At 40.5% G+C, this 19,331-nt stretch overlaps 1 protein-coding gene and 1 long non-coding RNA gene across 6 annotated transcripts in view; one reads left to right on the forward strand and one right to left on the reverse strand.

Annotated features, from left to right (window-relative positions):
• The window catches only part of LOC135280868 (uncharacterized), a 92,753-nt gene that overhangs the window by 54,180 nt on the left and 19,242 nt on the right, over nucleotides 1-19,331 (forward strand). The window contains exon 3 of one of the 5 annotated variants that reach the window (XR_010347672.1): nucleotides 12,255-12,338. The exons of the other annotated variants lie outside the window; for them this stretch is intronic. This is a non-coding gene — a long non-coding RNA (uncharacterized LOC135280868). The remainder of the gene's footprint in view (nucleotides 1-12,254; nucleotides 12,339-19,331) is intronic. 5 annotated transcript variants of the gene reach the window in all.
• The window catches only part of CHRFAM7A (CHRNA7 (exons 5-10) and FAM7A (exons A-E) fusion), a 38,543-nt gene that overhangs the window by 10,931 nt on the left and 8,281 nt on the right, over nucleotides 1-19,331 (reverse strand). The window contains exons 3-4 of the mRNA XM_064389240.1: nucleotides 7,689-7,733; nucleotides 3,755-3,864 (exon numbers count right to left, since the gene is read on the reverse strand). Coding sequence (XP_064245310.1) covers nucleotides 3,755-3,864; nucleotides 7,689-7,733 — 155 coding nt within the window. The remainder of the gene's footprint in view (nucleotides 1-3,754; nucleotides 3,865-7,688; nucleotides 7,734-19,331) is intronic.

A 19,331-nucleotide genomic window follows, 5' to 3' on the forward strand; every position in this document is an offset into this window, starting at 1 on the left:
ACTTTCAAAACCTGTGCATCTCCAGATTGATTGGAACACTACAAGTCTCTAATGTCTCTTTGCCTATTAGTGGTTTAGTATCTCATAATTTTCTAATCACCTTTTAGGGCAACATCAGAAAAACAGAGCAAAAATCTGAGATGGTCATAAAGTGAAATATTCATAACTCTAGCAGAAAATCAAGTTTATTGAAAGGTGTTCCTTAGCAGGAAAACCCTTATTGAAATATTCTTTTTTTGAAAAGAGGAATTAAATATTTGATGCCTCTAGTCTGATGCAAATTTTGTGTCTCAGAAGCTAAAATAAAGCAACTGTTATTTTAGACTTTTTAAATTTGCATTTTATTTTCCCCTTATGTACTTGAGGAACTTAGGTTTTAAAAAATATCTGAGCTGGTTTGTGAAATTTGCAGACCAAAAAAAAAGTTAAATCCAAATAATTACTTGCCCATTTGGAGTTGCACTTTTTCCTGTGGTGAGCAGAAATCTCACAAGTATTGAAAATACTTGCAAGTATTTCATCTGAACTTTGAAGAGAAGCAGAGAAGTGTCAGCACTGTGTGTGTTTGATTCTAGCACACTGAGGGGCAAAGGCACTCAGTTCTAAAGTCACTCCTTCAGCTCCACAGTTCATGGCTGGATTCTCCCAGTTTATGTTGCAGCTCCTCTTCCAGCTGGAGCTCTAATTCTTCTCCTTCCACATCCTGGCTGCCTGTTTTTGTGACATTTGTAAGAAAGTGGTGCTGCAAAAATCTCTACTGATTGCATTGCCAGATTTGATAGATGATTTTGGGGAGAGAGGCAGCAAGATCACACACACATTCACCCAGGTGTGCATGCACACAGGTGCATAGATCTCATTTCCTTAGAAAACCAGACCTAAAGTCCTCCAACAAGGCTCTGTATTAGACAAATAATTGCTTTGACTTGAAATTAATAAGGGTTAGATGATGGAATTCAAATAAGTAGTCAAATTTAGGATGTCAAATTATCCGTGCCATACAAATCACTTGTTAAGTGGGAATTAATGACTCCTGGGCTAGATTCTGTTCTCTTCCTCTGGAGTGGAGGGTAGTTAAACACCAGGGAGCTGATTCTAAGACCTTGCTGCTGTTTCTGGTAATTGGCAAAAGCAGAGTTTTCACAAGAACATAAATGATCAAGGAACCTTGATTTCATTGCCACATGACTTTGCCTTTTATAAGCACATTCTTAAAAGAATATCCAGGGGTAGTCAGATTTAAATATGGAATTCTTTTTTTCTGAAAGAGAAGTGTGTGTTTTTCCATGCTGTGCTTCTAATCATTTTTGAAATGCACTGCTTCTATTGAGAATGCACTAAGTAGCTTGAAGAGACTGGACTGAAATGTAATGTAATGATAGAAAATAATTTCTGATATGTTTCCTCTTCAGGGTATAACCACTTGAAAGCAGATATTGATTACAGGATATTGAGATGACAAAGCTGGACCTAGCAGATAGAATCCCACTGGAACCTAACCTCATGTTTATAAAACTGGAAAAATGAAACTCTTACAATGAGATGTACTTTCCAGAATTTTTGTTATTCCACAAAGTAGAATAACAACACTGAACACTATGTGGCCATTTGGAAAATAATTCCACCTGAAATTTATACTTTTAATAAGTGTAGTTAAAAGTGGAAGACTACAAATTCCAGGACTGACCGTGTTAGTGTAATGTGGACTAAGGCCTAGATTTTCCTTCCTCAGAAAAACTATAAATAAACTGGCCCTGCTCTCCCCACAACAGACTGGATGTAAAATTTAATACAGCTGCCACAGTTTCTCTGTACTAGGCTGTAGCAAGATGTGTAAGAACTCAAGACATAGTGAAACATGCATTCATTAAAATGGGAAGTGAATTTATAGTTCATTAATTTCTGTGTAACTGCGGATGCATGTCCCTAGTGAAGCACAGAAATTGAAAGCATCTATCTCAAAATGGCATGTCACTAGAAGGGAACATCATAATATTCCCAATGTAATTTCAAACAGGAATAAGAATTTATTTTAAATAGCTTTGCTCTCTGACTAAACTCTGCATAAGATTTTTGGTTAAATATGTGTTTGTAATAGAGAAACTGTAGAATAATTATTTCATGACTGAGTCATAGTTAACAATCTGAAGATTTGAAAACCTGTATTAACAGAAAAATTGTGGTTTCAATTTTCCAGGTTATTGTGACCCTTCTCATTGTATAAACCACTCCAGCTACAGTTAGCATGCATATATTAATATGACTAATTCCTAAACTATTACCCTTTCATTTTGGATATACTTAAATACTGAAGCCTAAATCATCAGGCACATTGCAAGTCTCTCTCAGGTATGTGATATATATGAGGAAGAATATTGTCATAACTCATTTTTTTGGAAATCACTAAATTGCTGTTGTAGAGTACCAATTTTATGGAATACACAGCATGTCATTCATCAGGACAATGGAAATGAAGGTGTCATTTGTCAGAGTCTCCCAAGAACACTGTCATTTATGGAATCAAGGTAGCTAGAGATCACTCAGTGTTAGCTGTACCTCTGGGACAGCACAATGCAGGCCCCAGAGAAGTACCCAGTGCCTGGCAAAGGCTGCCACTGGTGCTGTTATTCCATTATTACAATGCAACAGCACCTGTGACTGCAACACTGAACATAAACCAAAGGCAAATGGGAGAAAAACTGCAGCTGACATTGGGAACAGCCATTCTTTATGTCTTGTTGCAACAAAAGCAGCTCCTGAAGTGGGAAGGGGGATCAGGTTGATAAGCACAACATGGTGCGTTCTTAAGAGACATAGGGCAGAGAAACAAAGGAAAGAACACCATCAGGAAGACAAAAGGTTCATGTCGTCTGCACAGGCAGCAAAACAATGTACCCTGGCTACCTCAACAGAGCCAGTGCTCCATGTACAGAGCAGATGTGAACTCTTTCCAGTACGTGGGCAACAGCACACAAGCCTACAACAACTACAGCAAAAGGTAACTTTTTATAGAACAGGCAGCTCTCAGTGTTTTATTTTTTGAACTAAGTAAATTCCACAATGGGAACTACCATGTAACAGTACAGCCAAAGAATCTCTCAATGTCAGCCAAAGGTTCTGCAGTGGATTGATGGCAATCTGTCTGTCCCTGAAATAGGCCCAACTCAGAACAGTTTGATGAGGAGAGCAGCAAATATCTCAGCTATTTTTGTAGCAGGAGGAAAGAATAACACTAAAACTGGACGTGGAAAAATGCAAAGATCCTTCCTGGCAATTACCTCTCCTGTCTATAGTGAAACTCAAACTAATCCCAGACAAGCAGGCAATCATATTTGAATTCACCAGTAACCCTTTAGACCAAAACATTTCAGAGAAAATTATCATTATCCATATCATTAAACACCATCTCATAAAAGCTACTCAATTAGAATGGTAGTAGAAACAATATTGTTATTCACAAAGTCTTTGCAAATATGTCCTTCTCTTCTGTGAACAGGAGACTGGTAATTTTCCAGTATTCCAAATACCTAGAAAGTTTTGGAAAATTATTTAAAAATCTAGGCATTTTGATGAAATGATTATGTCATTTACCTTGCCTTATCATTGTGTTTGGACAGGGTGCTAGAAAACCTTCAGGTAGCCTCCCTTTCCCAGGAAAGGCTGGAGCAGTCGAGCTTTCAAGGGATATTTTACAAGTCTCTAATGCCATGATCTTCCCTCCATTCCCACCCCACCCAAAGAAAAGTGTGTCTACCTGTTATAGAGAAGAATATCGGGCTTCCAAATCAGTCCATCAGGAAAACGGACATTCTTCACCCCCGGGTATTCAGACACATTCCACTGTAGATAATGATCTGTCCAGTACTAAGCCATACACACAAAAAGTAAGTTAGGTCATCTCCTCCACTGGTTTACTGTAGTTCTCTAGGGACTGGATGGGCTGAAACAATAGGTGTTGTCTTGTTTAGCTTCAGGGACTGAAATGTTTGGAAAGAGTGAATTAGGCCACCTAGAGCACAATGGAACTCATAACCCCCTCATCTTCAATTCACACTGCAGTGCACATAACAGCCTAGAAGAGATTTGGGGTGCTTGTGGTTTGTTGTTCACGCTGTCTCAGGTGCCAGTTTGGAATTGAACTGCTTTTATAATTCATGCAGTAACTTCCATTATCTTTATCTTCATAGACAACTTTGTTTGCTGTGGTTGGAAATTCTCAGGTTGTAGCACCTTGCTAATAAGCATGGTGCAGAGCAGCCAGCATTCACTGCTGACAAAAGATGACTGTGATGGCACAAGGATAATGCCAGCAGAAGGTCTTGGCAAATCCTGGGGCCTGGCTTTGGGCAAACTCTCGGGCAGCTGCTCCATAGCACTGCTCAGTCCCACAGGTTTCCTCCCTGGCTGGCACTTCCTGCACTGGAGGCAGCTGCCCTGGGGCTGCCTGTGCTCCTTTCAGCCCGGGCCTGGCTGCTGGCACAGGCAGGCTGGCACAGGCAGGCTGGCACAGTTGCACCAGCAGGGCTTTGATCTGAGCTCAGCACTGCTAAATCCCACACTCTGTCATTGAAACATATGGTGCAGCACAGCCATAAACAAGAGCAGAGCCCCAGCCTGCAGCCAGCCGAGCCCTGTGGCAGCCCCAGCAAGCTGCTTGCCTCCTGCACCCCAGGGAAACAGTAGCATGAGATGCATTTTCCTGAAGTTGAGGTTGTACATCACCCCTTACTACGCAAATGACTTGTCGTGATACTAGGGTGGTTTCTGTTGAGCACCAAGGGTATAAGGAATAAAAAAGTTCAATTCATTTTACAAAATCTACCAAATTTTCTCTGTCTGTCTTCAGCATGCACTTCTCTGTATCTCCATTATTATGTTGTTTACATTAACTTCACTTGGCTGTAGGCATCATGTAATTTACAGTGAGGACTTGTCCAGATTACCAAGCTGTTGCAATGCCTAATGTTAATTTCTTACATGTAAACTTATAAATGGGTGAGTAAATGTACAACACTTATGCCTTCAGTGTGGTGGTCCTTGTCAAAATGTTTGATAGACATTAAGGTCAGGAAAAATTGCCAGTGAATATTGTGGAGGTAAATACTATTGGTCATTCTCATGGGGTATTCACATCAAACTGGTCTATGGAATTCCTTGTATTACTGTCACAGGCAAGTTTTGATTTCATACACCAAGTTCCCAGTTAGCCTCATGCTGCAGGTATTTAAATACATTCTTGTACCTTTACAACAGCAGAAATGACCGTTTTGATGCATTCAACACAACTAATAGCATTCATCATGCAGCTTTTATGAAGTGTTTACTATGTTTATTCTTGCCCTGTGCTTCTATATTTATCTCATTCATTTTTTACAATGACATTGTAGCAAAACCAGACAAAAGATCTGAGTCGTGGACTGTTTTTTCCTTTAGTTTTACAGATAATAATGTTTTATGGAAATCTTCAATTACTAGGCTCTGTTCATAGTTCTTGGTTTCACAGTTCTCTAGTTAAGATAAATGTGTTGCTCACACAGCTTCTGTAAGCTGATCAATGCTTCTCATATTTTTTCAGAAGTTTTACATGCTTTTTCCCAGTAAATTGTTTTACATTAACTTTTTGGTTGACAAATGTCACTGTAATTTTTTACCACTTCATCTTTGTGTAATATAGAAGTCCTGAGATGCCAGGATACACCTGTTTTTTCCAAAGGCCAGCAATGCAAGCAAATAAGCTGTGTGGGTTTAAGGCACTGAAAGCCGTGGCTCTCGTGGCTTTGGGTGACATCCTCAGGAGCTGCCAGAGCAGCTCACTCACACTCGTGGTGGCAGGGCCAGGACTGGCAGGCTGCACTCACTGCCAGCTGAAGGCATCCTGGATATCAACATATCCAATCATTTCCTGTCCCAGCTTACGTTAGGAGTTACCATGGCCACGACACCATAGTGCAGGGTGATGCTGAGTGACGTAAAGACAGTCCAAGGGCAACAGAAAACTTAATAGTCAAGGCTGCTTTAGAGATAATGTGAAACAGATTTTATGGTTGCTCTGTCAGCCCTGTGTACAAAATGCTCACCCATCCAGCAGGGCATGGTCTGCTTCATTTCGCTTTAACTTTAGAGCTACTGTTAAAGGAGCTGAAGCACCTTTTATTTGGATTAAAATAGCAAAGAGCTCAGGGTGCTTTGGTTATTACCAACCTGTGTGATTAAGCAAGGCTCCTGCTATACCTTAAATCAAGTTTTAGATTATTGATGCTCAACAGTATTGCCACGGATATAGTAATTGGATAAAATAGTCTGCATGTATAAATACTAGATTTATATTCCTCTTTCTCTCAAGTTATTTTTTGTATTTAAGTATTTTGGGGATAATTACATAAAATACATTTAAGATACATTGCTGATTATACACACATATATATCACAGAATGCAATGGAGAGGGATTTCAGGGAAAAACTTATTACAGATCATTTAGAATAATAGAATGGCATGTGTTTGCCTTAAGCTTTGCTTTGAATCTGTCTAGAACACCAATAATAGACAGTTAATATACAAACACTTTTATTTTTATGTGTACACAAGCCATGAGGGGTGGTTAAATTTTTTGGTAGTAACCAAGTGATCTGTTCATTGCAGTCTTAAGGTGCTTCATATCCAGTATGTGCTAAGGTGAATAAATCAAAATAAATACAGAATGTATAATATAATCAAAAATTCCTGAGGGGGAAAAAACAAACTCAAAAAGGATAAGGATGCTGTGAGATAAAAGAGAAGGAAAATAAATTAGAGTCTCTTGAGTATGAATTGTTGTCTCTTTTACTGGTAAGAAATCATAGGAACTATGGTCTTTTCAGCTAAAAGCCAAAAACATATTATATTTGACAGTTTTAACCTTGCTGTACAACAGGCCTGTAAAAAACCATGAATTTAGTGCTTCTTCCATGTCAGATTTTCTTTGTGAATATATGGAATAGCCATGCCATTCTTACAGGTCATCAGAATAGTCTTTGCTTTGTTTCCCAAGGCCTACCCCAGGGCAAGTGAGGTGGTCTATTTAAAATGTTACAATAAAAGAAAAAATAATGTCTTTAAATGGAATGAGCTGGTAAAACAAACTGAACGGTGTAAAGTTTCTGCAAAAGCCATGTGATTGTCTGGAATAATAGAAATCTTCTGTGACTTCCTTTACCTAACCCAAACAGTTTGGTTTCTGTAGTACTGATGGGAATTCAACTGATGGCAAATTCTCATCCATGCTGCTATAGATGCAGAAAATTCCACATCACCCTCTGTGCAGAGCTTAAGACAAACTTAGGGTAGAAATGTTTGTAGATGCATTAGGACTCCACAGGAGTCAGCATGCTAAGCACCTTGTTAATTCTGAATCATAAAGAGAAAACAATTCCAAAATACTCTCACAAAATTCTTGAATTGTCTAGTATCTCTTCCATTTATTAAAAGGTGAATAAAAATTGACCCCTGCCCAGCAATGCTGGCCATGAGTTAATAAGGACAAAGTTCTCTGCTGTGGTGTCTAGTGGTAGCAAAGAAAATCTGACATGGAATTAGGAGTCAACTCATATTTTCTCTACAGACCTGAAAGTTTTCTAAAATTCAAACCCCTCACCAGATTAAACTCTAAGACTGAAGGGGGAAAACAAACATACTTTGTTTCAAAACTTACCATTTGTAGCCAAATGTTTGTTGTTAATACTTGATTCTTTTCATCCTGGAGGGAAGGAGGACAGGAAGAAAAAAAAACAAACCACAGTTTAGTACCATACAGATAAAATAATACCATTAAATACTTTTGAATATTATAAAATAACCAGTTGTGCTACAGTACTTTTGAAAGCAATGGGAGTCATTGCCACTCACTTATTGGAATGAAAGTTTTCCCAGGAACTTTTTAGTTTCAATTTAATATTACCACAATCGGTCAAACTGTTTCCTGGGGGTATCCTTCTGCCAGACTCTTCCCTGGGACTCCTTCTTTAATAGACAGTCTCCAAAGGCAAGGCAGATTACAGCAGGCGCTGCCTGTACCACCTTTCTTAGGAGCAGCCCTCTCACTAATTAACCTTTCCCACCAGGCATAGGCAGGCAGTAGATGAAACAACGAGCAAAGTGTGGCTAAGCTCAGATGAGGGGTGTTGGGGCCATTCTGAGGAGCTTTTTAACAGGCAAGTGGCACCACTTGTGTCACCTGAACTACACAAAAAGTGCTGCAGCAGCTTTACCAGACAGCTGTTGTCAGGGCAGAGTATTGTTATTCTTTGAAGGCCTTTCCCCTGCCCTCCTGTGACTGATGTAAGCTCAGGTGACACAGCAGGCATCTTAATGCTGAAGTTGTAGACTTGAATTCTTCACTGCTCAGACACAGGAAAATATCAGTGACCTTCTTCTGTGGAGGTACCATCTCAGCATCCACCTGGGTTGTGTGAAGCTAATGGAATATACTATGTATGCAGTCAGTATTCCACATTTTCCAATCTGAGTACACAACCCCTGTCCCAACACAGTCAAAGCTCCATTTAGAGTCTGAGGAATTGTCATAGGAAATTCAGTCACCTGTACAGCCTCAGCTGCCAGAGTTGTTCACGTGTCTAGACCTCTGAACTTAAATCTGTCACTCTTAAACTTAAATGTCATTCCTAAATGCCAAAAAATGGCCAAAAATGTTTAATCACATTTCATACAATTAAAAAACCCTTTTTAATAACACACTTTACTAAAGGTAAATTTTCCTCTTCTGTTCTTGTTTTGTGAACTACTAACCAAAAAGCACTCCTGAAAGACCTTTCATTGCAACCATTTTAGATCAGCACATTAGTAGGAAGTTACACAGCATGTAAAATTAAATACCCTGCAAGGGACAATGGCATTTTTAAAGTAAGAGAAATCTTTTGAGGAGCAGCATCAGTAAATGTTTGAAAGTGTTACTAGGCTGTGTATAATCACAACTAAATGTACAACATACAAACAGAAATATTTTAAATACAGATGGCAATGTGCATGAATAAATTCTACCATCATGCACACTCCTACCTGGCTTTAAATCAAAAAGCATAAAAACTATAAATAATCACAGACCACAGCTAGTCACTCAGCACTTTTCCTCTCTATTTTCTGCTTCATCACCTCCATGAACCTTTTTCAAAACTATCTCAAGTGGGCAACTCTTTTAAATGGCATAGTGGGGAAACAGGTCTCTAACCATTTGGTTTCAGAAATCCATTATTATGCTCCACTGAATCTGCATGGTGAAGGTATTGCTGAAGATGTCAGCCAGGTGAAGCAGTAATTAACTTGCATTAGTAGCTGTTATTCTCTAGCCCCACAAACATTAATTTGGAACCTCTCTTAGCCTGCTTATAGTGTTAGAGCACTACAAAACTAGTTTGTAAGGGATCTTTAATTCATGAATGAAGAAACAATCGTTAAGAGATCATTCATATCACCAGAAGTAAAGTCTCTTGAGAAGGGTTGCCAGTTCAGGGTATGTAAAATCTTCATGTTTCCATTCATCAGATGCAATTTTACATGAGATAGAAATACTGCCAATAATAACTTGTCCTCCAAAGTTCAGTAACATTTTCTGAAAGCTCTGTGTGCTGTCCCAGGTGAATATGACAAGTTCCTATAATGCAGAGTCCTGGCTCAGCCCCTGAGCAAAGCTGAGAGCACCACTGCTGGGTGGTTTTTCTGCACAGATATAACTGGCTACTCAGAGGTGCAGAGCAATTCAGAATCCATTAGGTTGCAGGAAGCCTGTTTCAGGACTATTAGCTGAATGGCGTGGTTAAATCCTGAGTTAAATTCCCAGTGTGATCTCTTTGTACACATGAATGGCCCCAGCTTTAAATTAGTGATGTTTCAAAAAGTCCTTTTCAGCAGCCAGAAAGGAGTTGCACTGAAGCAGGAGTGTTGCTGGTGCTTGAGCTGATGCTGTGCCGTTGGGATCTGCTGGGAGGGCCTGAGCCCAGAGCACAGGCATGGGAACTATTTCAGGAGTGGCAGGAAGGAACTCTGCCATCAGTGCACATCACAGCCCCAGGCCAGAGAGCTGCCACTGAGCACTCAAAGCAGCAGAGCTGAGGGGGACAGCAGACTTTGAAACCAGCCGTGCTGCTGGCAGCACGATTCAGCTGCTGCCACTGCCAGGCACATGGCACAGCCATTGCAGGTTGGCATGCAGGACACTCTGCAGGCATGTTCTGAAAGGAGTTATTCTGAAGTGTGATCTTTCACTCAAACCTAGCTCAGAGAGCCTGTTCTGAGAGCACTGACTCAAATGTGACTTGTACTGTGAAGACAAGCCCTGAGTGAAGATGGCCCATGCTGTTTTCATGGTATTTCTATCTGTTATTTGAAGCATTTCAGAGCCTTACATGAACTAAGGAATTTCCACTTGGATCACCGTATTTAAGGTTCTATCAGTATTTGAATCATAAATCCTACCATTGCTCCTCAGATATAAAAACTTTACTACCTGCTGAGGCTTGGTTTACAGCAGTGTTTTAAGTTTTAATACTATTTGTTGGAGCAAGCAATTTCCAATATTTTAGTCATTATTGGGTTGACTCATCCACCACTAGAGGAAAGGTTCTGATTTTAGAGGGTTTGTCACTCTCTGTGGCCCCAAGTGAAGCTGGTAAAAGGTGGGGCAGGAGACATCCTGCAGGGTTTCTCCCTGCTTAGGAGAGTTTTTTGGACACTGTTTTAAATGCTTCACAGCAAACTACATTAACATTCTTTTCAACAGAGTTGTGCAGTACCTCCCTGTAAAATGATGGGTGGGCTTGAAATGCTTCAAAGAACTTCACCAGTTTTTGTCACTTCATTTTGTGAACACTTACAGAACACTTTATGTGTTTGAACACACAAACAAGGAAGCTCCTGTTACGAACCCTTCCTTTTTGCTATAAAGAAGGAAAGAAAAATGGCTTCACAGTATAATCTGAGATATTCCCAACAGAGAATGAGACCAGGTACTGTATCATGTTGTGGGATTGGTGTGGTTTTTCCTCCATACCAGCTGCTTTTCCTCCATACCATACTGCTTACCAGTACTTGCTATTCAGGCAGTACTGGCCAAGTAGCCCTGCCAGTGGAGAGTTAGGTTTCCTTGGCACACTGGGGGTGAGTGGAGGCTGCTTTGGTCATCTCTATCCATAACTGCAGTCAAGATCTGAGAGGACAGATGGTAAATTGCTACTGGACTGCTTGTCATGTTATTTTGTGGTAGTGCAGTTAATGAAAGGAAAGTAGCTGACATCAGGAGACTTGAATAGTCCTTGATTCATTTTTGAAGGTAGAGGTAATAACTTCAGCAAGTCTTTGAAGGAAATTGCACTGTCTCCATTCTTCCAGTTCCCACTCCTGGTTTTGTTTGTTTTTTCAATTTATACAATCCATCAGACTGACCACCTTTGAAAACAGTTACCAGAGTCTCAAATTATCCTTCTCTTGCCCTGTGTTCCTCAGAATATATGAGAGAGAAACTTAATAAAGCTTTGTGAAAGGTGTTAGCTTGGGCATTATAAACTCTGTAACAATATCTGTAGACTTTCAAATGGATTTCAGCACATGTAGCATCCACACTAGAAAAGCTATGTGGCAACTGCAAGGGGAAGAAGAACTAAAATAAAACTGCATGCCTGGAGAGTGGCATGCAGTGATGTGCAGCCCCTAGCAAGAAACACATACTTCGCAGGGACTAGCCTAAGGTGATATCCTGACTAAAATCTATGAGCTGTAATTTCTGCACTTCAAATTTAGATTCTTTACTTTTATGTGGTTGAATCTCACCTAAATTACAGAAAAAGTTATGGCTCTTTGAACTGAGCTTCAATTACTTTCAGCCTTAATAAAGACTTTGTAAGAACATTGTAAGACATCACTTGTTACACATAATACTATGTTCCTGATTGGTACCCTCTAGCAAAAGTGAAGCTAATAACTGTAGTCTGAAGTTAACAACACTCCGACAGCCAATGAGAAACATGCAAGACACTCTTCACTGATTTTCACTTTTGTGTGCTTGAATGTCATCCTACTGAAACCAGCAGGTTAGTCAGTTCAATAGCCCTTATTGTCTCAGCACTTGCTCATTAAACATTCTTGACATCTTCTGATCCATAGTGTCAAATTACCTGTGCCTAATGACATTTTCCCCCAGCATTTAAAATCCTGTTATGTTTAATTTTTGCTTCACACAGCTTAGGGTTTTCTTTCTGTTCCTTTTTAGGGTCACGCACTGAGCTCACTAAACTGTATCTGCTGAAAAAGCCTGAATTTCTACAGGCTTAGTACTGAGAGGATAGGCTGGAGGGTGAGTGAAGCACTCATAAACTGGCCAGGTGGCAAAAGATTGGTGCTATGTCCATACTTCAGGCAGCCATAATGGCAGGATGAATCCCCAAAAGTCATGGAGAGCAGTGAAAGGGCTGCACTTCCATCCCTGCCATGGTGCTGGTGCACAGCAGCTCCCAGTGTGGCCAACCTGCAGGAGAGGCCAGAGCAGTGTGTGCTCCAGCTCCACCCATCTGCAGCTCTGGGAGCACTGTGCTGACCCCTCAGTCTTCCCACACTAAGTCACTGTGGGGACCTACTGCAAATATCCTCTCTGTGTGCCAAGGTTAAAGCTGTACTTTTCTATTAAAGGTGGCTCAGGGCTTCTTAGTCATGCAGACAAAATTGAATTTTGCTATCTCGGTGGTGGGATAGAAATCAGTTACTTTAAAAAGCCATCCTGGTGCTTCTGCAGGGGCACTGCTCCTCAGATATAAAAACTGCAGCTGCTGGCCAAGGACTACCCCTGATCACCCAGAGGTGTGGACTGGAGCTGCAGCCAGTGTTGATCTTGGGGAATGTAGCAGAGGGAATTAAGAAGTTTGGGGAGGTTTGTATAGGAATAAAAAGCCAAACAAAGAGTTGTCAATGTGAAAAAGGTTGTTCAAGCAAAGTAAAGATGAAGAAAAAGTCAGTGTACATGTTTGTGACATAAAAGATTGGAATTCCTGATGCCTCTTCCCACCTGACTTCCTTTTCACCATGAAAGGAACAGGCCAGAGCAATTACCCTTCACTTCTCCAGTGGTCAGCAATAGACCTTTTTATAGAGTAAAATGGTTTTTACTCAGCTTACAGCACATATTTCCAATTATACAGAAAATGCTGTGCAAACAGTTATTACCACTGCATAAATAATATTAGTAATATTCCATGATCCAGCATGTAAGAGTCAACATCAGGAACAGACAAAATAATGTTTCTGATTTCTTAAAAATAGGTGCAAAAGAAAATATTCAATAAAATGTCAGAAGTGGAAAATATAAATTTCCACAGTTGCACCACGTTTTTGAGACCATTCCAAACTTAAACACACATTTCTATTTTGACTTCTGCCATACCAGTGACATTTTTGTATAAAAGCAGAGCTCTGGCGTTTATGACTAAACCTTGCAGTGGTACAGCCTCCTGCTGGGACAGCCAGGCTCCTTCAAACCTGCAGCAACTGGTGCAAATTTGTTCAGGCAGGGCTGAACCGGGCAGTCAGGATGCTTTGCCAGTTCTGCATGACCTGGCCGGGGGTGTTAATGGAACACGAGGGCCACTCCCTCTACATCAGCCGCTGATTTGCCTGGTTCTGTTGGTGCAAAGAATCCCCTGGAAGCTGATCTTTGCTGTTTTGTCCTCAGCCCCTAACTAGTGATGTTGCTGAAAGCTGAAGGTGTAAGGATATCCCCTTCTTTCCCACATTCCACTGCAAAGCAAATTTAGCCCGAGGCACCTTCACAGCCAGGATGGTACCTGCCTGACTCTTGCCACCTGCTAACTCAGACTCTGGCTGCTTCAGACCTTTAGGGATAATTGCAGCTGTGCTCAGGATTTAGTTAGGTATCTCCTGTAGCATTAAGGTGAGTTTTATAGTGAAATCTCCAAAACCCAGCCTGAAAATATCTTCATTACTTGGTGTGCTTCTTGATATTTGATTTAATTTTTTCTAGCTTTTTTTAATCTAAGAATTAAACTATAAAGGCCAACCAAAATGTGAGTAGTTAATGAAAATGAAATTTGAAAACTTCTCTTCCACTGAGCTCTAAGGTTTATTAGATTTGTGATGGATGGCATGCAAATGGCTCTTCATGCAGTCTGCATGCTGGAGGTCTTTGAAATAAAGAACGGCTCAGGAGAATTGCTCCTGACTGGGAAAAGTGGAGTTTTGTTGGTAGAAATAACACAGACTGGCAGAGATTGCTGCCATTATCCATTTTGATATTTTAGGAAAGGTGACTTTAGACTGTAAATTTAATGAGAAATAAGGCAATAAATGGCTATTCTGGGCTGAGAGACTTGTTATATACATGGGAAACAGGTAGAGTTTCCCTCTATGAACACCTCCTCCTCCCATTAATTTGTGATACAGTGAATAAAGTTATTGAAGTCCCCTACTCTTTAGCATTTTCCTGGTTTGGGCTGGTTTCACTTATTCAATTGTTCTTATTTCAATCCATTTGTTTTACCTTTTCTTTCTGATTCTCCTCCCCACCAAGGGAGGAGCCTGAGTGAGCAAGTGCATCAGTGTTGTAGTTTCTGGTTGGGGTTAAACCATGCCAGGCACATTCTGCACTCAGCCTGCTGTCCTAAGCATGTTCTGTAACCCTGAAGGGCAGAGTGGCAGCACCAGATGCAGTGACACTTCCTCTGGTTCCTGCCCTCTGAGTGGTGTGGCAGATCTGAGCAAGGACCAAGGCTAGAATGTACAGCAGGAAAGGAGAATGCAGTGAAAGACCATTAAAAAGCTGAAAGCAGAGTGTTAGAGCTAATGACTGCTCTGTGTGTAGGCTCAATTTTATAAACAAATTTAAAATATTTGTAGGAGAGGGCCATTGTTAATCCAGTGAAATTTCCTGCATGGGATAGGTGGGATTAAGGTCTGATTCTGCACTCTTATTCTATTTATTTTTTGTTTTGGAACTGTGTCCTGCATTCAGTAATTCATCTGCTTGGCCATATTTACTAGAACTATTTCTTCTGTAAATCAAGGAGTAGGCCCCACTTACTAGAAATATTGCTGGATAAATCAAACATTCCAGCTCAAGTTACCTCTCCTTAGCTGAACACTCTGTTGGTGTTGTTACTTCAATTTTGTGCAGCTTCTCACCTTCAAAATATGTCCTATCTTCATAAACGTTTCCTTAATTAGCCTGTAATGTTGAAAGTTCAATATATGGAAGCTTTATTTCAAAGCAATGCCTGCTTACACCATTTTGCTTTGAAATGCACTCATCCAGGCTGGCCTATGTATATATATGTAATGCCATTTTTTAAATTACTTTATAGAATATGCTGCTTAGTGTTTATTGAGCATTTTCCTGTCGTGATGGTTTGTAAACATGTCCCATCCAGAACACGTGAAATTGTTCAGACTATTTATTCTCTTGTGAGGCTTTTGTTAATTAAATTATTAAAAATGTGAATATATGAGTAGAAAATCAACAAATAGATTTTTTTAAAAATTACTTTGTAAATCTTCCCTCTAACCTACAAGCACATTATTTTCAGCAAATTAAACAAAAGGAAAAATGTGTCTCTAGGGCCAGGCTGGGCAGAGCAGTGTGAGCTCAGTGTGAATGGAAATTGGCCCCTGGTGCTGGGGTCCTGGGACAGGGGGTGCAGAGGCTGTGCTTGAGCCCAGTGAGTGCCAGGCTCTGTGGGATGGAAACTGCAGAAACTGTGGGATGCAAACTCTCCAAGTCACTGAGCTACTCCTGGGGAAAAGCATCCAGCAGCTGGGAGGGAGGGAATGGGAGAGGAGGAAAGGAAAGCTCCAGGTGTGAGTGGTGGACAGGGGCCCTAGTTTACAGTTCTGGTCTGTATTTAACACTTGAGCCAGTACATATTTAATACAGGATTTACTGTGAGCTTACACATAGTTACAGTTCAGGCTTTAGTAACTGTAGACCTATGTGGAAGTCTGAAAAAATTAGGGATTTTCAGATATGTTCTGTATGGGTATTGAAGCCTGCAGTTCCTCTGTCCTGTGCACAGTTCAGGTGTACATGGAGTGAAACAAAACAGTGAGGAAGTGAACCTGAATACAACAGACAAGTATGCTTCTGCTTACAGCTGAACTTCTGAGAAAGTTGAAAAGTTTCTGAAGTTAAAATGCTAACATATTGCTACAGCATTCTGTGCTGCTGGGATAGGAGCAGATGTTCATTTTTGGCTTTTTGAATATCTCTTTCTTTTTTTTTTTTCCTTAAAAATTAGAAAAATATAGTTTGAATTTTATCTGGGTTAAGGTTGAGTTTGGACTATGAGATAAGGAGTCTGATTACTTTGCTTAAACTAATTCAGGTGAGCTCTGGGGGGGGGGGTTGTTTGTTTTGCCTTTTTTTATTTTTTAACATGTGCTGTTTGTGTCTGGAAAAGGCCAGCATTTTCTCCACACCAACTCATCTTACATGTTTGCGCAAAAAGCATTTGCTTTCTTCCCAGTTTCTTTCTATTGCTTCAAAAGAAAGGCAGTTTGCTCAGACCACACACAGATCTCCCCAGATAGATGCAAATCCATCACAGCAAAAAGCTGCTGCAGAAAGAGCATAAAAGAGTGACCTTAGAGCAGAGCATGTGTGTGAGGAGCCTTCTTAGGATGTAGGAAGGTCTCTGTGTTCCAGGTGTGCTCTGCTAGGTCTGAGATCTGTGCTGCCACTGGCTGCACCAGGGCTTTGTCCTGGCAGAGGGCTGGAGAAGTGGCTATCACAGAGTTCCAGGAAAAAGAAGTTGAGATCATAAATATGTGTGAGAGGCTCATGATGTACCATTTTTGTTACCATGGGGATGTAATTGTAACAGCAGTCTGTCTCTTTTTTTTTTTTTTCAGTACATCATTGTTAGCAAGAGATTGTATTTAGATATGAAAACATTCATCTTTGCAAAGACAAGCAGGGATAAGGCATATGCAATGAGCAGAGTACAGCATGACTAATCACATACATCAGCACATCTTGCATGAAAAAAATATATTTTGAAGAGCAAGTTACATTTTTCAAGTTACCTTATGAATTTCTGTGATTAATTGTAGGTGTTTCACTCAGTTCAATTTTTGAATATAGCACAGAGCTTAAAGTGCAGTTAATGTCTCACAAACATGCAAAGTAATAACTGTCTTCTGTTGCTTTATTTACAAATAATTCTTGATTCTAGTGTATTTTGTAGCAGACTCCTGTTGAGAGGACTGAACCCTGAATTAGTGTTAAATACTGGCTCTGGGTGCTGATTACCATTGCCAGTCTAACACAGAAAGGCATCCCAGCTCTGAACACATGCTGGAATCTGGGAACTACCAACAGCACCACAAGATAAGATCAAACAATAGAGCCCCCATAGCCCCACTCATTACATGGTGTTTAAACCAGAGGGAATCAAAGCCTTTAAACTTGATTTATCTTCCTAGGGGTTAGCTGCAAAACGCTGAAATTGAAAGGTCAGGTTGTCACACTTCAGTGTACCAGCAGACTGAGGTGGAAGGAGGTGTGTTATTTCTTCAAGGAGAGAAGAGAAAGTTATGGGAGAACAGGGAGATGAACCCAAAGCTGTCTCTACCTCTCCCTGATCAGAGCACACAGCCCCAGCACCACTGCTACTGATGTTCATCTATCCTGTTTTTGTGATTAACAGCATCAAAAATTTCCACACCTGACCAGAGCATATTTTCTATGATTTAGCATCAGCTGAAACCTTTGAGGAGCACCAGAGCCACAGAGGCAGAGGCATCTTATACAACCACAAGGAATAGTTCTGTGTATTACAAATGGACATAGGTAAAGCCAGCTTCAGAGGGTCAGATAGCAAAATGCTATTACTCATCCCAGACAGTCTGTGTAACTGTACTACATCCTACCTCTGTGTTCCCAAGTACAGGAAAATTAAGCAAGGAGGAGTTGCTCCAAAATTTCTGTGATATGTAACATTACCCATTATCTTGGATGTCTTGGGCTCTCTGGTCAATCCAGGATACAGCACAGACATCACCACGGCAATTAAAAACTTCCTGGGGAAGGGCAGAGTACAAAATGCATTGCTTATCCTGCTAAATGTCTGCAACTCTTGACACAGAAGTATTGCTAAGACACTTCAATAACTCGAGAAGATGAGTCATATTACAGAGGTTCTCATTACTCCTTACCCATCCTCTGATGGACACATTTGAGTGTTCTCTTAAGGGTCTTCCTTTCCTGCTTTCCATGAAAATCCATACTGCCCCCACTTGTCTGATATGCCTGTAGAGAGTCACTTACAAAGGCACTGAGAATCTGTGAGCTTAGCTGGGAGGAATACTTTGATGGAAATCAGCCGTATCTCTGTTTCTTCACAAATGCAACAAGCGTCATGACTGAAATGTCAGAACACCTACATGGTCCTTCAGGCTGCTTTTTCCCCAGCACAAAAGAGCAAATTCTCCTCTGTGAAAAGATTATTTCTGTCTGTGGGGACAGAGATGGAGTGAGCACTCCAAAATCCATAAAAATGCTCATCTGAATTTCTTGAGCTCTGTCAGTGCTCATTGCTTTTTCTGTCCTCATTGTTGCATTTAATAGTTTTGGAGCTGGTGAGTAAGAGGCCTCATTCCTGCCTCCCTGCCTTCCTCTCAAACCCCAAACCAGCACACCTGTGAGGTTACTGGGAGTAATTAAGGGGATGCCAAGCACAGAAATGTGCAAACACTTCTGACTGAACGCAGAAAACAAGCCAATAAAAGTGCAAAGTAGCAGTGCTGTATGATTAAACGTGCGTGGGTCCCCCAAGTCTGCACAGGGTTATCAATCATCTTCCCTTCAGGGGAGTTTTTTATGAGGAGCACACAGGGAATGAGGAGACAGGATTATAAAGCATGCAAATGTGGCCTCACATCACTACCAGAAGATTTGGGAGAGATGAACTGGATGAATATCATATTCTTATCTTGCTGCCAATGAGCAGCACATGGCTTCATGCCATGCTCTTAGTGCTTCACAGTTAGCTGTTGTTGAAGCCAGGGTTACCAGCCTTTCCTTTTTACCAATCAAATTCTAGTTGCAGTAAAAGGCATGAAAATGCAAGCACAAGTGAAGGTTAAATCTGAATAGACATTTACTTCAGGCTGCTTCTGGTTATTCTTGGAAAATAAATCTTTTAATTTAGAATAAATTAAAAATAAATTGGCTAACACAGTAAAGTAAATTATTTAAGTAATTAAAATTCTAAGTGAATTTTAAAAGATTTGTTTTTTTACACAAGTGCTTGTACAAATAGGCTCCCTGCTGCCTACCCATTGTGAG

The sequence above is a fragment of the Passer domesticus genome, chromosome 14 (genome assembly GCF_036417665.1).
Source record: "Passer domesticus isolate bPasDom1 chromosome 14, bPasDom1.hap1, whole genome shotgun sequence".
Lineage (NCBI taxonomy): Eukaryota > Metazoa > Chordata > Aves > Passeriformes > Passeridae > Passer > Passer domesticus.